Source organism: Eublepharis macularius, chromosome 1, assembly GCF_028583425.1.
Source record: "Eublepharis macularius isolate TG4126 chromosome 1, MPM_Emac_v1.0, whole genome shotgun sequence".
Classification (NCBI taxonomy): domain Eukaryota; kingdom Metazoa; phylum Chordata; class Lepidosauria; order Squamata; family Eublepharidae; genus Eublepharis; species Eublepharis macularius.
The window spans coordinates 240,082,284-240,101,811 of record NC_072790.1 but is presented as its reverse complement, the minus strand read 5'-3'; the positions used below and the strand labels follow the sequence as shown (position 1 = coordinate 240,101,811).

The following is a 19,528-nucleotide window of genomic DNA, read 5'->3' as shown; positions in this document are numbered from 1 at the left end:
TAACAAGATTTTCATGACATGTCATTTTTTGTCACTCTCAGGCTGCTCTTTTCTCGTGGTTTCTGCAGGGCACTCATGAAAAGAACTCCAGGTATGTAGGAAGAGAGAGTCTGGACCAAAAAGGGACTTTTTAAAGGTTCTCCTTTTTCTGTAACTATTAACGATATGGGAATCCAAGACTACCGTAAGCGTCACCACTCGGATGAAGCGTTGAATGTCCAACTCACAACCCACAGGGCTCAGTGACAACTGGACAATACCTAGCGGCCCTTGGATCCTGGCATCAATCCAACACAGAGACTAGTTAGAGCGGGGGCCGTGTTTTTCAGCTGCTCTAAGCCACGGTTCCCTCCAGCCCCAAGCGAAGTCCTGCGCCTTCATCAGAGCAAGCCGAAACCGGCCCGCGAGATGAGAGCTCACCTGGAGAGTCGTAGCTGGGGCCGAGCCCCATGCTGCCACTGATGCCCAGGTGCGTCATGGTGCTGGCCAGGTTGCCGGTGCTGCTTCCTCCACTCAGGCTGGGGTACGCCGACTCATCCGGGTCCAGAGGCGTGGGCAATGGGGACGGAAAGTGCAGGTTGGTGAGGTCCGGGAGGGAGCCCCCCGTATTAAGGGCAGTGGGGATCAGAGGCAGATTGGCAGGCTGGTCCGGGGATGGGAAGATACTGAAAGACAGAGACGCATCTCAAGAAAAAATACAGAGCATCCATCCCGCCTCGAGGCAGCCGCAGAGTTCAGCGTGTCCTGTGCATGTGCAGAAATGAGACGGTCCAGATCTAGTGTTGTAGAACGAGCTATGCTACTCCAGACTGCAAAGCTATTGTGGAAGGTTACAATGTGCGATTGCTGGAATTGAGTTCATTCACAAATTCAGAAGAACTATTCCCCCGACACAGGGCTGAATAGGGACACAGGACGTTCCTCTCACCACAGATGCTAATTTTCTGCATATCCTCCCCTGCTCTCATCAAGCAAATTGCATTTTGCATTGTAGCTCTATTTCCTATCTTCTTTGCAGTACCCCTCCCACCTTACGACTGGGATAGAGGGACTCAGATCTCCATTCCTACTCGTAACTGACAAAGGTAGCTTGCCACTCAAAAGCCTATGCCCTGGAAATCCTATTAGTCTTTAAGGTGCTCCTGGACTCAAACCTTGCGCATATAAATACAGCAATCAAAATGAAGGCGAGAAAGAACCACATGCAATGTCCTGAGCTCCCCGGAGGAAAGAATGGAATAAAAACAGGGAGCGCATTCTTCGACAGTCAACACAAAAAACCCGAGAGGGAGAAAATCTGCACGGGGAAATGGCTGAGCTATAACTTCTTGCCCCGATGGGCTTGTTTCTTATCGACAGGATATTTTTTCAAGAGGGGGCATTTTACATATAAGGGGGAGCTAAGCTCCAGCTAAATGAACACAGACACAAGCACACACATGAAGCTGCCTTGTACAGAGTCAGACCCCTGTCCTAGCTAGATTGGTCTAATCTACTTTGACTGGCTGCGGCTCTCCATGGCCTCAAGCAGAAGGCTTCCACATCAACATGAACACCATCACCACCACCATCACCAATATCCACATTCACACCAACACCATCATCAACATCACCATCAGCATTCACACCAACACCATCAACATCACCAACATCACCATTCACACCAACATCATCACCATCATCACCATCACCATCCACACCAACACCATCATCAACATCATCACCATCATCACCATCACCATTCACACCAACACCATCATCACCATCATCACCATCACCAACACCATCATCACCATCATCACCACCATCACCATCCACACCAACACCATCATCAACACCAACACCATCATCAACACCAACACCACTCACATCATCATCAACACCAACATCCACATCCACAACAGTGTATTTATATACTGCCCTACTAGGCAAGTTAGTGTCCATCTCGTATCTACTGTATTTTCCTCCCAGCTTCCTCCTCCAAACAATTCAGGGTGGCATGCATGCTTCCTTCCCCTTGATTATTTCATTCCCCACAACAACCCTGTGAGGTAGGTCAGGCCAAGAGTGGAGCTGAGAGGAGTGGCTTATCCAAGGCCACCTGCTGAGCTTATGGTAGTTGTGGGAGTCAAACCAGCAAAGTGCTGATTCACAGCTCAGCCACTTAACCACTATGCGACAGCAGCTCTTTACATCATCCTCATCACCTCCTCCGACCCAATCCTTTTAACCAGAGATGCCAGGGAGTGAACCTCACACCATGCCAAGCAAGCGCTCTGCCACTGAGCAATACCCCGTCCCATACGCAAAGAGACTGCCATTTGGCCATCCATCTTGTATCTGCTGTATTTTCCTCCCAGCTTCCTCCTCCAAACAACTCAGGGTGGCATGCATGCTTCCTTCCCCTTGATTATTTCATTCCCCACAATAACCCTGTGAGGTAGGTCAGGCCAAGAAAAAAAGGCTGGCCCAAAGTCACCTGGCAAGCTTCACAGATCTGAACCCATGTTCCCTCCTCCCCCAGCCCTAACCAATACACAGCACTGCCTACATCAGAAGTGAAAGGTACATTTAGCGTATATAAACAGAGCCCCCGGAGAGGGAGGGCGGTTGGTACGCCTGCCCTGGGAAATGGAACCTCAGCTCCAAACTTACTGGATCCCAGGAACCTCGCAGGATCTTGGACGGGCGGATGAGGAGGAGAGCTGAGGAAGAAACAAAGATGGCTCCGTTACAAACAAGTGCCAAATTTACCACGCCCTGCTCCCAATGCCTGCAGTAGCTGGCGAGGATAGAAAGCAGAGCTGGCGCTGCAGCGGCCAAAGGGCTCACCAAAGAATAAGCATGGTTCACTGCATTTCCCTGGCAACTGCTAAGAACAGCACAAACAGCTGCCCAGTATGGGTGGGCTTGTAACCCCCACGACCGCTCTGTGGAGTACGCTAGGGCTGGAATTCCTACGTAGCTTTCTCACCCCACCCCCGCCCTGCTCTTGTAGTTTCATACCGCCCCTCTTTGTGAATTGGATCTGCGCTAGGCTTTCGTATTTGGACGCTGAATCTGCAACAGACGGGACTTATCCTGCACGCTGGGTTAGATCACACAGGACCATTCGTCCAATACTGACCCTCTTCCCCAATGCAAGAAGTTGCCATCAGAGGAATGGATCCAATCAGCTGGTTCTTTTTAAAAAGACGCGTTTTGTGCTGCTTCGAATGTTTTGTTTTAACTTTACACTCTCATAAAGTTATTTATGAAACCAATGGGATTTCAACTGTTTATGCTGCCTGGCTGCTTATGCTGCTTTCAGGTAGTTTTCTGCTTAGAGTTTGGGCTATAGATCATTTTTATTGCTATCAGTGGTAGCAAGTGTGCGCGCGTACACACACACGCACACAGGCTAGCCACTACAAAATTGAGGACATGGGCTGCGAATTGCTCAAATACAAGCAGGGCTCATTTTGAGGGGGAATGCGCAGGAACGCAGTTCCAGCAGTTCCCCAAAGAGGTCACATGACAGGTGGCCCCGCCCACTGGACTCTCGGCCATTTTGGGCCCGTTTTGGCCTGGATTGGGACTGAAACGGCCTGGATCGGGCCTCTGACAGGTGGTGGATCACTCTCCCACTCAGCAGTGGCCCGATCCTGACCATTTGGGGCCCCTTTTCGGCCATTTTTCAGCCCCTTATTGCCATTTTGGGCTCAATTTCGGCCCTGAATGGCCAGGATTGGGTCCAAAACAGCCAGGATAGGTCATGTCAGCGGCTGTGGCATATGCAAATCAGTTATGCCAATGACACACTTCTGGTGCTGGCAAGGGGCGTGGCATATGCTAATGAGTCCCTCCAGCTCTTTTTCTACGAAATGACCCCTGTGCAATACAACCTCCCCAAACACTTTTGGGCAACAGCATTCGTGTACCAGACTGAATTCTGCAGTTCTGAAGTTCCATCCCATCTCTCTCACCCCTGCGCCAAGTTCTCCTCCACCCCTTTTACTCACTTTCATCCAGCTGCTGGATGACATCCAGGTGAGGTCAGAGGGTGTGGCATATGCAAATCAGTTATACTAATGACACACTTCCAGTGATGGCAAGAGGCATGGCATATGCTAATGAGTTATGCTAATGAGTTCCTCCAGCTCTTTTTCTACGAAATGTGAGATCTTCCTACCACTGTATCAGGCTGATCCATGCAAGCAGAAAGACGTGGTAAAGTTGCAAGGTGGTAGGACGGATGACACCACTTTATTCTATGGGAAAGAATCCCTGTTTTGAATATTCCTTTTTTTAAAAAATCCATGCAAACAGAAAGCTAGCACAGCTAGCTAGCTCATTGCTGGTTTTCTAGTTGTGAGTTCTTCAACATGAGACGTTCTAAGCGTGATCTGGCAAGATCCTCAACCTGCAGACCGAAGCAACGCAATCCATTCTACCACCTTACTCTTCCACATGCGTGAAACCGGCCTCACCACAGCTCATTTATTTTTTAACAGCATCCTGAAAAACGACGGAAACACAAACTCCTCCTTCAAGACAATGGGAGGTTTGTGTTTTGCTTTCATTTTTCCAAAAACGAAACGGGACAGCACGTTTACAGCCCTCACTGTTGTCAAAGTCGACACCCGAAGTCATATGAGCAACGCTGGCAGCACAATTTTATATTCAGAGGAGAAGCTGGGGGGGGGGGGGCGTGTGTGCCAGAGGCTTCTTTTCTAGCCTCCAAGAAAAACTCTGTCTCATTAATACTCACAACCCCTACCCATCCCATATACATATCCAAAGTGGGAAGTTTGGGGGTTAGATGGCACAGTCTCTCTCTACACGAGACATCTGAGACGTGAAGAACACGAGTCGGGAGATGCCACGTTAGCTGGGAAGGGTAGTTTAAAAAGACAGAGCTGGTGGCAGGGCAAAGGCTTTGCTATACACTGGAGTGGTGTGAAGGGGCTGTGAAATGCCAGAAGGGAAAACTTCAGCCCATTGTAACCTCTCCAGGTCCATGCCCGGCTCTGGAAGGCAGCACCAGCCCATTTCCCTTCCTCGCTGCCCTCTGGTTGGGATCCTACACAGTTTCAGACTGGAGAGGTGAAACTGACAGAGCCTTCGGGGAGAGGGAGATGAAATCAACAAACCCTCTGAGAAGCGATCTCTGCTGGCGCTTTCTTTTTAAACTATACTTCCCAGCGAACATTGCATCTCCCTACACTTGACGAACATACGCTGAGGCATGTCATGTAGAGAGACTCACAGATCCTTCATTTCTCAAACTAGCTACTTTTTCCTTACTGAGGGCAAGGGAAAACAGACACCCTGAGAACCGCTCCATCCAGAACGCAACCACCTCCCGTCAATACAATCCTTCTTCCGTAACACATGCCCACACCTACCTTTTTCGTGTCCCAGGGTTTCAACAGCTGTTTGCTGTCTTCCGGGAGGCTCTCTTCAATGGAAGGCACTTGGAAAAGAAACACTGGAAGTAGGGGAGAGAAAACGCCCCGTCAGCAGCTGAGGCAACAACGCTTCCTTTGCAAAAGAAGCCACGCACTGGGCAGAGAAATCGAAAAGAGTCCAGTAGCACCTTTAAGACTAACCAACTTAACTGTGGCATAAGCTTTCGAGAATCACAGTTCTCTTCGTCAGACGCGTTGACGCATCTGAAGAAGAGAACAGTAATTCTCGAAAGCTTATGCTACAGTAAAGTTGGTTAGTCTTAAAGGGGCTACTGGACTCTTTTCGATTTTGCTACTACAGACTAACACGGCTCACTCCTCTGGATCACTGGGCAGAGACTACACTCCCCAGCATGCTCTAGCCCCCCAAATGATAAAGGTGCCCAGAAAAGGGCATAGTGGGGGCTGTAGTCCCAACCAGTCCCTCCTACTAAGATAAGGCAAAGGAAAGCTATCTTCATTTCAAGGCCTGCATTCTTGATCGCGAGCAAGGGAGCACTAGCTTAGTTTCTTACAGCGTTTGCAGTTTTGGGGAGGTGGGGCAAGAGAAACCTGCCCCTGCTGGAAGCTCTTTTTAGTGCTCCTGCAGGGACAAAAGCTCACTCCTCGTAAGAGCGAGGTAAAATTATCTAGGCCCAGCCCTAAACTTGCTAATGGCTCAAGCTGTTGTTCTTTTAATGAGGTTTAGCACTTCCCTGAAGTACGTCTGAAAACTCCCCTGTGTTATTTTAGTAAGAAAGTAGCCCCCATCTCCCTCCTCCCTCCCCAGTTACCTCCAAATTGCAACCTGCAGGGCCTGAGGCTGATAGTGGGCAGCTAGCGAGGCCAGGGCAGGTGGAGAGATTCCCACCCAGGACTTCATGCCTCAAGAATTGCTAGGTGAGGTTTGTCTTCTTCAGTGCTACGCGCATTTAAAACCAAGCCAAGCCAACTCTGACGAGGAAGGTAAAAGGGCTTGTGAAGGCCAGTGAGGGGCAGGTGAAGAAGCAAAAATTACCTTTGCTATCAACGTCCCCATCCAGGTAACCTGAAAACAGAAATGAAATAACACAGTCAGGGGCAGAGGCTAAACATGGGCTTTTTCTTTAGGCATCACAACTTCTGTGCCCCCTTCAGCCAAGCTGGCTATCTATATATTTTTGCCCTGAGGAACTCCAACGATCACCAGAATTTCATCCTCACAACAATCCTGTGAGGTAGGCTTAAGCTCTGAGTGACGGGCCCAAGGTTAGCATCGTGGCTGAGTGGGGATTTGAACTCTTCAGTCCTGGGGTGGAAAGTGCCTTCAAGTCGCAGCTGACCTAGGGTGACCCCTTAGAGTATTCAAGATAAGAGAGGTTAAGGTTTGACCCTTAGGGTTTTCAAGATAAAAGATGTCCAGAGGGGGTTCACCATTCCCTGGACTTCCTTGGTTCACCCAGCTTAGGTCTGGGGATTTGATGGAGAGGGTTGCGCTCAGAATTTACTGGTGATCCCTGGCCCAAAAGATGTCTGGCTGTCGTTGACTAAAGCCAGGGCTTTCTCAGCCCTGGCACCTGCCTGGTAGAACTCTGACTGGTGACATTCATGCCCTGCGGGACCTACTACAATCCTGCAGGGCGTGCAAGACAAGAGATGTTCCACCAGGTTTACGGTTGAGGACAGCAACAGTTACCATCATATCTGGCCTCACTGTCTGTCCCCTTACGGAGCAAATATATATTGTTTAACGCCATCTCTAACTCAGGTTGCACTGTTTTCATGGTTTTTACCTTGATTTATTGATTCGATGTATAACTGTCTAATACGTTTAATTACACATATTTGTTTATGCTGTTAGAATTGTTTTAGAATGTTGTACACTGCCCTGAGCCCAATTAAGGGAGAGGGTGGTTTAGAAATCTGAATGAACGAATGAATGAGATCAAAATCGAAAAGAGTCCAGTAGCACCTTTAAGAATAACCAGCTTTACTGGAGCATAAGCTTTCCAGAATCACAGTTCTCGTCGTCAGATGCGTTGAAGCATCTGAGGAAGAGAACAGTAATTCTCGAAAGCTTATGCTACAGTAAAGTTGGTTAGTCTTAAAGGTGCTACTGGACTCTTTTCAATTTTGCTACTACAGACTAACACGGCTGACTCCTCTGAATAAATAAGATCAGTTATAAACTCCTGTTAATCACCACAACTACACGCACCACCACAAAAACTACAGTTCCACAGGGAAAAGAATTAGAACGTGCACGTTATGTGCCATCAAGTTGTTTCCGACTTATGGCGACCCTATGAATTAACAGGCTCCAAAACTTCCTATCATTAACAGCCTTGCTCAGATCTTGCCAACTGGAGGCCGTGGCTTCCTTGATTATTGCAGTAGTTTATGTCGGTAGGGTAGATACGCTCAACATATGCTATGGTAACATCAAAACTTGACTACTGTAACGCACTATACATTGGTCTCCCATGTAAGTTAACTAGGAGGCTCCAGTTAGTGCAAAATACTGCAGCTCGACTGTTAGCAGAGCGAGCAGGAGCTTGAACATCACTCCTGTCCTACAGTCATTCCATTGGCTACCTATCAGTTACCGTGCTCAGTTCAATGTATTGATTATTACATACAAAGCTTTTCACGGCCTTGGTCCAGCATTCCTACGGGACCACCTCCCTCCCTATGTCCCTCCACAGCAGCTTTGCTCATCTGAACAGGGTCTCTTGCAGGTACTGGCCTGTACATGGGCGAAATCAACAGCAGCCCATACACGGGCCTTCTCTGTGGTGGCCCCTACCCTGTGGAACGGCCTGCCTGAGGAGGTCAGGAGAGCCCCCACCCTCCTGGCTTTCCGCAAACAACGCAAAACTGAATTACTCAAAAAGGTCTTTTTCTCAGATAGGAGGGCAGTATTGTAGGGAGGGGGTCCCAGATGTTTTGCTAATGAGTTAGGAACCATAGACTTCACCACTGTTGCCTTGCATATTATCTGCTGCTTTAAATATGTACTCCTATATACTACCTGTGCTTCATGTTGTTTAATGTCAGTCCTAGAACTGATTATGTTCTGTCTCAGCAATTCCTCAACCCCATACTGGATCCTTGCCAATGCTATGTCTTTGTAAACTTGTATTTATTTATCCTGTGGCATTGTTTACGGAAATGTTCTTGACACTGTATGGAAATGCCTGCCCTTGTCCTTGCTACTGATTGTACTAATCTCACACCATGTAATCCGCCTTGAGTCTCAGTGAGAAAGGTGGACTATAAATGGCAAAAGAAAGCAAGAAAGCCAGTTTGGTATAGTGGTTAAGAGCATGGGTCTCTTAATCTGGAGAGCTGCGTTTGATTCCCCACTCCTCCACTTGAAGCCAGCTGGGTGACCTTGGGCTAGTCACAGTTCTCTGGAGCTCTCTGAGCCCCACCCACCTCACAGGGTGTTTTGTTGTGGGGATAATAGTGACATACTTTGTAAACCGCTCTGAGTGGGCATTAAGTTGCCCTGAAGGGCGGTATATAAATCGAATGTTGTTGTTGTTATTAAAATATTGACCACAGGGAACTGATGCGCCTCTCGGGGACAGTTTCAGGTGGGCAACTGTGGTTTGTAGCAGAAGAGCAAGATTTGGGTCCAGTAGCACTTTAGAGACCAACTAGATTTTCAGGGTGTGAGTTTTTGAGAGTCAAAGCTCTCTCAAAAGCTCACACCCTGAAAATCTAGTTGCTCTCTAAAGTGCTACTGGACCCAAATCACCTCTAAGGGAATTTTACCTCAGAACACACCAGGGCTGAGGGTATAAAGCAGGAAGAAACAGGCAACTTGGCGGGTGGTGATTTTTTTAACCAACCCTCAGAAGCTAGAAAACCCATCCAATGCACCCAGTCTTCACGGGCAATGGTAGAGGAAGGTTTGGGTGCACATTATGGAATTCCTGCCGGAATCACTTCTAACCTCCACCCCTCCACAGTGGCTCCCCGTTATTTAAAGTCTTCCCCCTTTCTTCTCCAGGAATGCCAGATAAAGATGCCGAAAGGGAAGACCACTCACCAGTCTTGCGATTTGGAGGGGGAACGCCTTGAGAAGTGCCCAAATATGTGTCCTGCGGGTTGGGATTCATCACGCTCGTATGCAAGGCAGAGTCAGAATTTGTTCTGGTTGCAAAGAAAACCATTATTACTATAATCATGATTTTTAAAAAACGGTCAAGTAGAATCCCTGGGTCTGTCGTGAGCTAAAGCTGTCAGGTAGCCGTAGCAATCCCCCAAAGTTTGTCCGTGGGCTTTGGTAAACGCCAAGCACAGCTAAGGGAAAGACAGAACTCTTCTACGTCTCCCACCTGTGCCAAAAGAAATAAAATACACCTGCTAGGTTTGCTTTACATGTTTACTCTAAAAAAAACAACCCGATTTTTCTAGAACCCAAATCAAATTTGCAAGGCCAAACAATAAGAGACAGGGTTTGCCCTATGGAACTCTGGGAACTGTAGTTTTGCTGAGGTGCATGAATTTCTGCTGCCTCAGCCCCTCACTTACCCATCATCCTAGAGCTCCACACCGCTCATAGCATTTAGGGAGAGTAACGCACATATGTTTACGATGCCCTCTGCGCCCTTTCTAAAGATTTTGTGCCAAACTTTTTTCCTAGGTGCATAGACTGAAGAGGGGGTGGGGTCTCCAAATTATTAATCCAATCCAGGACTCAACTTTGCCAATGAAGTATTCTTGCCCCCTCTGTTCCCCCTGTTGCAAAGTCTATTATTTCCTCTTGTACAAGCATGCAACAAAATGAAGCCCAGTTCACGCAAGGCAGGAAAATAAGGTAGCCAGAGCACAAGGGGGGGGGGGCAGAACGGCCAGTGCCCTGAACGATCATCTGCACAAAAAACTCCACGCAAACAGAAACTCGGGCCAGCGGGGGGGGGGGGGGAGTTTCCCCCTTCTCTTTTTTCTTCTTACCGCCGTGCCAGTTTTTTATTTGCAGAGAGTTTTAAACACAGGTCGGTGTGCCAAAAAAATGTGACACTCGCGTGCAGTCTGAAATGGCGACGTCCATTTCTACCCCCGCAGCGGGCTACCGCCTCATTCTCCTAGCATGTGTGAACAAGCAGTCCGGTGAAGAACTGTATGCTTCATTGTCCGTCCCCCCCAAATAATTTGTTTAAAAAATCTTCCTGCCAAAAAAAAAGAAAAAAAGCACAGCCTGAAATGGCTGGACTAGAATTTCCCTTTGCCCCTTGACTGTTTTTTTTTCCCTCCCCTCATTTTACTTGCAGAGAATGAGTGATTTGGGAGAAGCCATAAGCCCCTCCACCCATCTCAAAATTGATTCTGCGCTCTCATTCTGCAATCGGGGAGCCCAGGAAATTCACATTACAAGGGTTTGACCTCTGAACATGCTTTAGCCCATTCTCCCTCTACTGCTATATTGGGGGGGGGTCCATCTCTGAAAGGGTCACATTCTTAGTAGGACAGCCTGGAAGGGCCTGTAGCATGCAACCTCCCTCTGCAGCATCTCCTCCTCCCGAGGCTCTGAGCTTTCCACGTTCTAAATTTGCACCCAGAGAGACAAGGGAGGATGCAGAAGAGAGGAAGCAAAGGAGGGGACAGCCGTGCCAAATTAACAAAACGCCCAGAGACAGGGACAAGGGAGAGACTGTTTGCAGGCTGGGGCATGGATAGCACGAACGTTCACTTCTAACACCCTGCCTCTCCGGTCTCTCCCCACCCCCGCCACACTCAATCCCAGCATTTTAATGAAGCCTTTGGGGACCAACGCAGAGGGATGAAAGGCAAGGGAAGTCGCTGGGTGTACATTCTCTGGGGGAGTAACAAAGGGGGGCATTGTTGAAGGATCCCAGTGGAGCTGCATGCGTGCTCGCCCACAACAAACTCAAGAGCTGGCTTCCAATCCCCTTGTCTACTGAAGCAAGCCCAGCATTGGGGCGGGGGGGGGGGGGGAGATGGATCTCCAGGATCTTAAATCTAAAGGGGGGTGGGAGGGCAGGAAGTAAAAGCTACACCAAGGGGGAAAGGGGGGGTGCAAGGCAGAACTCTGCGCTTTACGAATTATCCATTTCAAAATCCAAGGATGGAAATTAATCGTGACCTAGAAGCTGCCGGTCGACGTTTTCATTCTGCAAATGCACAAAAAGGAAAACCCTGGACAGCTTTAAAAGGGGATTAGATAAATTCATGAAGCAGGACAGCTCTATCGGGGATTACCAGCCGCGACAGCTAAATGGAACTTGCATGTCCAGAGACAGTCTACTTCTGAACACTGCCCGTCGGAGAAGGCTATCTTCAAAGCCTGGTTGCGGGCTTCCGGAATGCATCTGCTTGGCTGCTGGATTTGTTGGACTTTTAGTCGGACCCAGGAAGGCAGTTCTGATAGTTGCCAATACCCATAACAACCAGCAACAGAACCTCCATGTTCCGAGGCTGTCTACCACTGAATACCAGTTCCAAGTTGTGCTAAACAGTAGGAGAGGACCACGGGCCCTCACACTGTTCTTGTGAGCATGGTTGACGGCTGTAGGTAGGGGACGCTGGACTAGATAGAAACTCAGGTATCGCCCAGCAGAGTTCTTCCAAGATCGCTAGTGCTGTATCTGTCACAGAACACGGATTTTATTTTTTTGTTGTTTTAAATCAAGCTTCTAGTCCTAAAGGCAAGCTTGAAAGTGCAGACAAATGCCTGGCTGTGTCTCAGAAGGCAGAGATCACAGGCAATCGAGGGACGAGGACCTGGTGACCTCACACACACACACAACACACACTGTGACTGATTCTGCACACATTGGATAATGCACTTCCAATCCTCTTTAGAGATCATTTGGAACTGAATTTTTCAAGTGTGAAACAAAAAATCCACTTCCAAACGATCGCTAAAGTGCATTGAAAATGCATTATCCAACGTGTGCGGAATCAGCCAACGACTGGCCAAAGCAGGATAAGGCAATATACTGAATTTACATCGGCTGAAGACCTGTGCAGGATTTGGGCTACTTTGGCACTGATCTTTAAAATACAGAGAGCCAAGCTACAAGTGACGCCTGACACAGGTTGGACACTTGTCAGCTTCCCTCAAGTTTTGATGGGAAATGTAGGCGTCCTGGTTTTTCACCTTGGCTCTCCAATACAGCTGCAAGACCAGGATGCCTACATTTCCCATCGAAACTTGAGGGAAGCTGACAAGTGTCCAACCTGTGTCCGGCGTCACTTGTAGCTTGGCTCTGTGTTACCATGCTCAGACCGGCAGTGGCTTTCCAGGGTCTCACATGGAACATCCTTCCCCCACATCTGCTACCCGACACCCTTTTACAGAAGATGCCAGGGACAGAACCGGGGACCTTCTGCTTACGAGCCAACTTAGCGATGAGCCCTCCCCAAACAGGGAGTTTGGTCCTGTGAAGCCCATCAGCGCAGCTTCTAAACAGGTCACTGTGGCCTTTGGCCACATCAGCAACCAGGATTCCTTTAGCAGAAGGAACATGGCGGGGGGGGGGGGGAGTAGGGCCTTTCAGAAGGAAAGAAGACTGCCTGTCCTGACCACTTTATTTATACCCCGCCTTTCCCCCTAATCGAGACCCAGAGCAGCTTGCATCATTCTCCTTTCTTCTGTTTTACCCTCACAATAACCCTGCAGGGTAGGTTAGGTTGAGTGTGTGTGTGTGACTGGCCCACGGTCACCCAGTGAGCTTCCGTGGCAGAGGTAGAATTCGAACCTGGGTCTCCCAGATCCAAGTCTGCCGTGCCAGCTCCTAGGGACATGCCTGGATCCCCTGCAGTCAGCATTTCCCCCTCCCCACCAGCCTACGGAGACGGCAGCTTCTCGTAAAAAACGAGACGCTCAAAGGTCTGATTAACAACAGCTCGAAACGGTTGAAAAAGAGAGAGAGAGAGATGGGGGGGGGGAATATGGAATCAAAAGTGGTTCACCTGTTGAGTACCGTCGGCAGCCTAAACAGGTGTCCTTTCTCCGTGGGAAATTTACCCCAGGGCATAGTCCTTTGCAACAAAAAACAGTAGGGTTACTTGTGGGGGGGGGGCGGGGGAAATGAAGACTACCACCACCACCCACTTGGGGATTAGTAATTTGGCGGCACAGACAAAGAGAGAGAGAGAACGGTGGTGGAATGAAAGCTGCCCAAGCAGAAGGGAGAGATCGAATTGGGGGGGGCCGGGGGGGGGCGGGCAGGAGAGCTAATGAGGGGAGAATAAGGAGATTTAGGGAGTGGAGGAAGAAAGTGAGTAGCAAAGCGTGCCCACCGCCCAACTCCACATCCTGTGAGGGGACAAAGCCCCAGAGGCTACAGGACTTCAGTTCTTCTCTATCCAGCTCCCCCTCTGGATAAGACTGGCCTTGAATTGTTGGCGCCCCCCTGCAGCCCCCCTTCCTTACACATACGCCCCACCCCGCAGCACGAGGACACGACCCTGTTGAGTCTCTCTCCACAGGGATGTGGCAGGCAGAAAGCTGCAAGATTTGGGGAGGGGTTGGGGTGGAGTAGCACACGCAGAGCCTTCACCAGGAGTCCCCCAAGCAGGAAAGAAGTTTGGAAGCAGCAGAGAGGCGAAAGAGAAAGGAACGAACGAGTGGATGCGACACAAAGCACCTGCACGACACGAAAACCGTTTTTAACGATACACCAATTCATTCGGCCTGCCCCGGGGACCCGGGAAACCCCAAGGAAGAACAGGGCAAGGATTGTCCCAGAGGAGGGATGATGGTCGTGTCGCTATAGGTTAAAGGGGCTGACCCCCCCCCACCTCAGACCTTTAAGAATGGAACGGTCATCCCGGTGAGGGATAGGCTTCCCATTGGAAGGGTCCAACATCTGGAATGTACCACTGGTGGTGATGGGGGGGGAGGGGAGGAAGGGCTGCCCTTCCTTCATCTTGGCCTCCAAAGCAGCCTCTTGAAATGCTGCCCAGCCCCGAAGTAGGGGCGCCTGCAGGAGGCCAGCCACAGGAAAACAAGACAGCAGTTCTCCTCATGCCACTCTTAATAGTAATAATAATAACAGTGTGCTTTTATGCCGCCCTTCTGGACAGATTAGTGCCACGCTCAGAGCAGTGAACGGTGTTGTTATTATCCCCACGATACAGCTGAGAGGAGCGGCTTCCCCAAGGCCGCCTGCAGAACTCAAGGCAGGAGTGGGAGTCGAACCAGCAGAGGGCTGGTGCACAGCCCAGCCACTTAACCACTATGCTGCCGCAACTATGCTCTTAGAGGCCTGACCAGAATTACAGGACAGGCTGGGGAGGAAGCAGATTTTGAAAGCGCCTTCCTGTCTTAGGCAAAGCTTCTGTGACACGGCCGTCAAATAAGGAAAGGCGTAATAAAGCAGAGCACTCCCAAGTCACGTACAGAATGCCATTCCCCATTGCATTTCACTCTTCTAGGATACAAGGGAAGGCCGGAGTTCTCAGTGCCTTTGGTTTTAAGAAGCAGGCTAACTTGGAAAGTCAAGGGCTGTCTTGCCTCTTCCAGGACACCAAAGCAAGTCACATAGGGGGCTCTCCTCTCGAAGCTAATGAAAATGGTTTCCCAAATGGAAGTCTCAACTCCTTTGACTCCTGTGATAAAGGTTCAAGGGAGCATGTTTCTGGCTTCCTCCTCTGGTTCAGAGGTGCCTACAGCCACAGCTAGGAGGAGAAACTCGACCAAGTAGGGAGGGGAAAGGGCAGAAGTGCTCTGAAGAAGGCTCTCTAGGTTCCTGGAACCAGCCTCAGACCTGGAGACATAAGGGGAGGAGCCTAAGAGTTAAGGGGCGGTGCCTGACCGATTGGGACGGAACTGGTGGGATTAGGTACGGCCAGGTGATGCCCAATAGGAAGAAGAAGGGGGAGGGCATACCAAGTCAAAAAACGAAGAAGGAACAGCAATGGTTCAGGAAAAGAATTCTTTAATATTGAGTACCCTGATGTTACTCAATATTAAAGAATTCTTTTCCTGCACCATTGCTGTTCCTTCTTCAACAGGAAGAAGAGCCAGGCTGGAGCCTGACTGATAAAGAAAGCAGGTTGCACATCGGAATCTCTCAACCAAGCAGAAAATATTCTGCCTTTTCAATCCTGGCCCCTCAGCCTGAGAGTTTAGTCTTCTTCTTCTTCCATAAACTTGAGATCGGGTAACCCTCATCCGAAGCAGGGGGCCATACCAGCAAGCATCCTTTGCTGGGAGCGAGGAGATTCCTTACACCAGCCCAGCCTGTGGGAGTTGGACTCTCAAGCCAAGCTGGTTCAAGAAATCATGTTACCAAGTCAGGGATGCTTGTTGCCCGGCCAATTCCAAGCTGAGCCATCTGCAGACTCAACTACCACCTGGCTGGCCATCTCGCAGGAGGCACCACCTGCCCCCCCCCTTGCCACCGCACCACCAAGAGCTGGGATCGAGCCATGCTCCTGTGATGAACTCGTGCCCTCCACACTGTGCCAGCTGAAGGCTCCAAGAACAGCTTGGTTGGAGAACCGGTCTTCTGCCCGGAGCTGGGGAACAAGGGCTCCAGCCTCCGCCCCCAGATGACCCCTGGACACACCCATTAAAAGAAGTTGGCCGTTCTTCTGGCTGACCAGCACCCAAATCATAGGCAAAGGAGAGCGCTGAAGTCACCCGCCCCTGATGCTAGGATTCAAGGCGAAAAAAGTTTGGTTCTGTTTATCACCAATCTTCACCCAGGAATTTGGACAGCTTAGAACTGAACCTGATGGAGGGCGCTGGCTGCCGTTCCTGCTCCCACCTTCTGCCAAACGAGGGTGCCAGAGCAGGGCGGTGGGGAAATGGAAGAGGCTCTTGAAACTTCAAATAAAGACAGGGCGAACTTTACCTCCTCCAACTGGGCTCCGCAGGAGGCGACAGGTACGCTGGGCTGTAGGGAGAGCTGTCCACGTGAGAAGGCGGGTTAAGGAAGACATCGGCTCGGAGATGGGGTGGGAGAGAGGAGGAGGGGTTGCTAGCTAGTACGAGAAACCAGATGGCCTGAAGCAGGGAATTCTGCTAATACTCTTTAATCCCCAGAGCCGGGACGAAGCACCACTCCTGCCGCGGAAGAGCCAGAGAAGCAAGAGGGAGGGGGGAAAGAGCGACTATGCGATCAAAAGGATATCTGACGCATGTAGCGGGAGACAGGAGACATCATGCGCCGGGGGTCCCGCTGTACCCTTTCCACCAAGCCGTGGTGCCGCGTGCCCCGGGCTGAATCCAGAGGCGAATGGAGAGGGCCCTGCAGGGACACAGAGGAAGGAAGCCGGGGTTAGCAGAGGCTTCCGACCAACCGTCCAAAGCAAGGAAAGAAAACAACACGGAGATACCTGGCTCTTGCGGAGTCTGGATCAGACATTTAAAACATTTTTAAGAAAGAGAAAACAATTCCCGCTCTTGCCTATACTCGCTGGAGTATAGGCAAGGAAGAACGCCTGGGATAGGGCCACACGGCGTGCTCCTTTCTCAGTAGCTGGACGCCTCAAGGGCGGGAGGCACGAAGCGTCTTCCACCCAATAGTAACCCTTGATAGCGCTCCCTCTTGTACAAGATGGGGAAAACGGCAGCAGCACCCAAAGACTCAGGGTAAGATACCTCTTGCCGGAGCATTCCCCCAATGCAAGCAGCCTTCCTCGGACGAAAAAGGCTTCTGGCCTCTTGCATCGACGAAGGCGCCTTGCACTTGCTGTGGGCGGGGATCCGGCGCAGTGGCACCGCAAAGGGAAAACTGGCCCTTCGCTCTGAGTGGCCCCAGCCTTTCCCAGAAACGGACTTATGGGAAGAAGTACGCACACCCCATTCTTTTATTCCCTACACACAGCTGGTACGTTAAAGATGTAACAACAGCACCTAGGAATCGGAAATATTCTGCTCCAAATGGGGTAAGCAATCCCCCTATCCCAAGGCAGGAATAAGAAACACCCACCCACAGTAACTTAACGACTCCCGGGCTGTTCGACCCTCATCACCCTCTCCCCTTTTCTCAACCCATCAAAAATTAGGCCCCTAATTTCCCCTTTTTATCCGTAGCAGCATTTGGCACAATCCTGCCAGGGTGCAGCGTCACCGTGGGCCTCGCCACTGTTGACCAAAGGCCACAAATCAGTTCCAGTTTCAGACCAGAAGAGTCGATAAAGGCTAGAGGGATGTGCCACTTGTGTTTCTCTTTCTCCCTCTGGCCGGGAGCTACCCTGAGCAGAAATTCAACAGGCTAACTTGCCCCGGAATGGAGATGCAGCCATGGAGGAAGCGGCGCCTGTTCAATTTCTGCCTCCCATGCAGTTGTGCAAGGCACAGAAGACGCACTTGGAAAAGAAGAAATAAAAGATATCAACTTGAACTCCGTTACATGCACCTATATAAAGCCTTAACAGGGGCAGAGCCCTCCAGACCCAAATGGGAGAAATCAGCGGCTGCACAGCTCAGATATCGGTTATCTTCTGAGATTAGGCGAGTGGCAAACCAGGAGAGGGCCTTCTCCGTTGTGGCACCAAAACTCTGCAACTCTCTCCCCAAGAAGACTCACCTGCCCTTTCGTGTTGCCATCTTCCACCAGTGGGTGAAGAAGACTTGTTTGTTTTATATCCCCTTCCTTAAGCGATCCCTCATTCCTTCCCAACTGCATATATCTTAGCTCTGGTTTTAATTGTTTTAATGATGTGTTTCTTGTTGCTTTTAATAGTTTTTCAGGTGTGATTTTATGACGTACGTCGTAATCTGTTAGCTGCCTGGGTGGCCCTTATGAGAGCAGAAAGGCAGGGTGCAAATTTTGTAAAATTAAAAAAAATATGACGAAATACCTGAAACTCCGAGGCACCGCTCCCGATCTGGTTGACATTGGGCAGCGAGCCACCGTAGTAAGGCCCACGTCGGTGTGCTAAACGTAGCTTCTGGGCCTGCAACTGTATACAAAAAGAAGACGCACGTCAGCTCCCAAGTAACCCCTTCCCATTGCCTGCAGTAAGGGAGATGTCTGCAGACGATGGCAACCCGTAGAACCAGCTTGGTCTCTTGATAACGTTTGTACACACATCTCATGTTGTTGGCCTTTGTGCATGGGAACAGAGTTTCTGAAAAAAACTCGGGTTACTCTTTCACCATCTTTGATGAAAAAGAACACAGGCAACCCTCGGGGAAGAGCAAGGCTTTTCTTTACGGGGAACAGGGTCTGGTGGCCAAAGGACCCAAGACTGGCCTGGAAGAGATTATACTTTAGCTTTCTGCATGCAAATTGTGCCAAGACACGATTCAATGAGGGACCTGCAATATAGGATCCCCTTGTACTTTCTCTCCCTCTCCCTCCAAAGGCAACTGGAAGATCGCTCTGGAATTCTCATGCATAGACACGGAGCACGGCCAACTAGCCAAGGCTCTCGAACAAGCTGACCACAAGCTGACCATCCCTTTATGAAGACCCCGCTCCTCAAAAGGGAGGGAAAGGTCCAAGGTCTAGTTAGTTCTGTCAATGCCAAGTAGGTGAAGTCAAGCCTTTGACTCAGGTTTGAACGATTTGCTCCAGCAACAGAGTGCACGTTTTTATGACATTCCATTCGGGAACGGTTTCAGCATCAAGTACACACTTATCACTTGAAAGAGTAGTATTCCAGTGGAAATTATTCCTATAGACAAACGTGTCTGCTAGAATGCAGATGGGTTGTAGAGTGAAGATGCAAGGACATGTGACAGGCTATTAAGTGGTCTAGCCACCTGGGGCGAGCTGAGAATTGGCTCCAGGTGACCAAGCAAAGAAACTTTACAAAAAAGTTATGATTGCATTAGGTATCTCAAACAAACCGCAAGTTGTTCATGAGCTGAATGAGATGAACATTGTCAAGCGCATGCCTTCATTTGCTCTCCCCCCTTCAGCTTCTATGCTGCAATTGAAGACTTCCTAAATCAGCAAATCCCCCACCCAAACACCGTTTGGTGTCCCACCCCAAATCCAGGGGCTTGAAACAAACAGTGGTCCACTTCTTGACTACAAGACAGAACTAAACCATGGCTTTAAATCCCACTTGGGAGGAACAACTGCGGCTTGTTAAAGCACCTAAACTTGACAAACTGCGGTCCGATCGAAGACTTCCTCCACCAACAGGTCCTCGGTCTTGGTGTACCGCATGACGACAAG

General features: G+C 49.8%; 1 protein-coding gene across 3 annotated transcripts in view; it reads right to left on the bottom strand.

Moving 5' to 3' along the window:
* CRTC2 (CREB regulated transcription coactivator 2) overlaps window positions 1–19,528 on the bottom strand; it is a 44,444-nt gene that overhangs the window by 14,696 nt on the left and 10,220 nt on the right. For 2 of the 3 annotated variants that reach the window (XM_054994979.1, XM_054994988.1), the window contains exons 2-10: window positions 18,201–18,302; window positions 16,526–16,642; window positions 16,247–16,308; window positions 13,356–13,424; window positions 9,466–9,569; window positions 6,448–6,477; window positions 5,388–5,470; window positions 2,656–2,705; window positions 421–665 (exon numbers count right to left, since the gene is read on the bottom strand). In XM_054994979.1, coding sequence (XP_054850954.1) covers window positions 421–665; window positions 2,656–2,705; window positions 5,388–5,470; window positions 6,448–6,477; window positions 9,466–9,569; window positions 13,356–13,424; window positions 16,247–16,308; window positions 16,526–16,642; window positions 18,201–18,302 — 862 coding nt within the window. The remainder of the gene's footprint in view (window positions 1–420; window positions 666–2,655; window positions 2,706–5,387; window positions 5,471–6,447; window positions 6,478–9,465; window positions 9,570–13,355; window positions 13,425–16,246; window positions 16,309–16,525; window positions 16,643–18,200; window positions 18,303–19,528) is intronic. The other variant, XM_054994997.1, reaches the window with a different exon arrangement.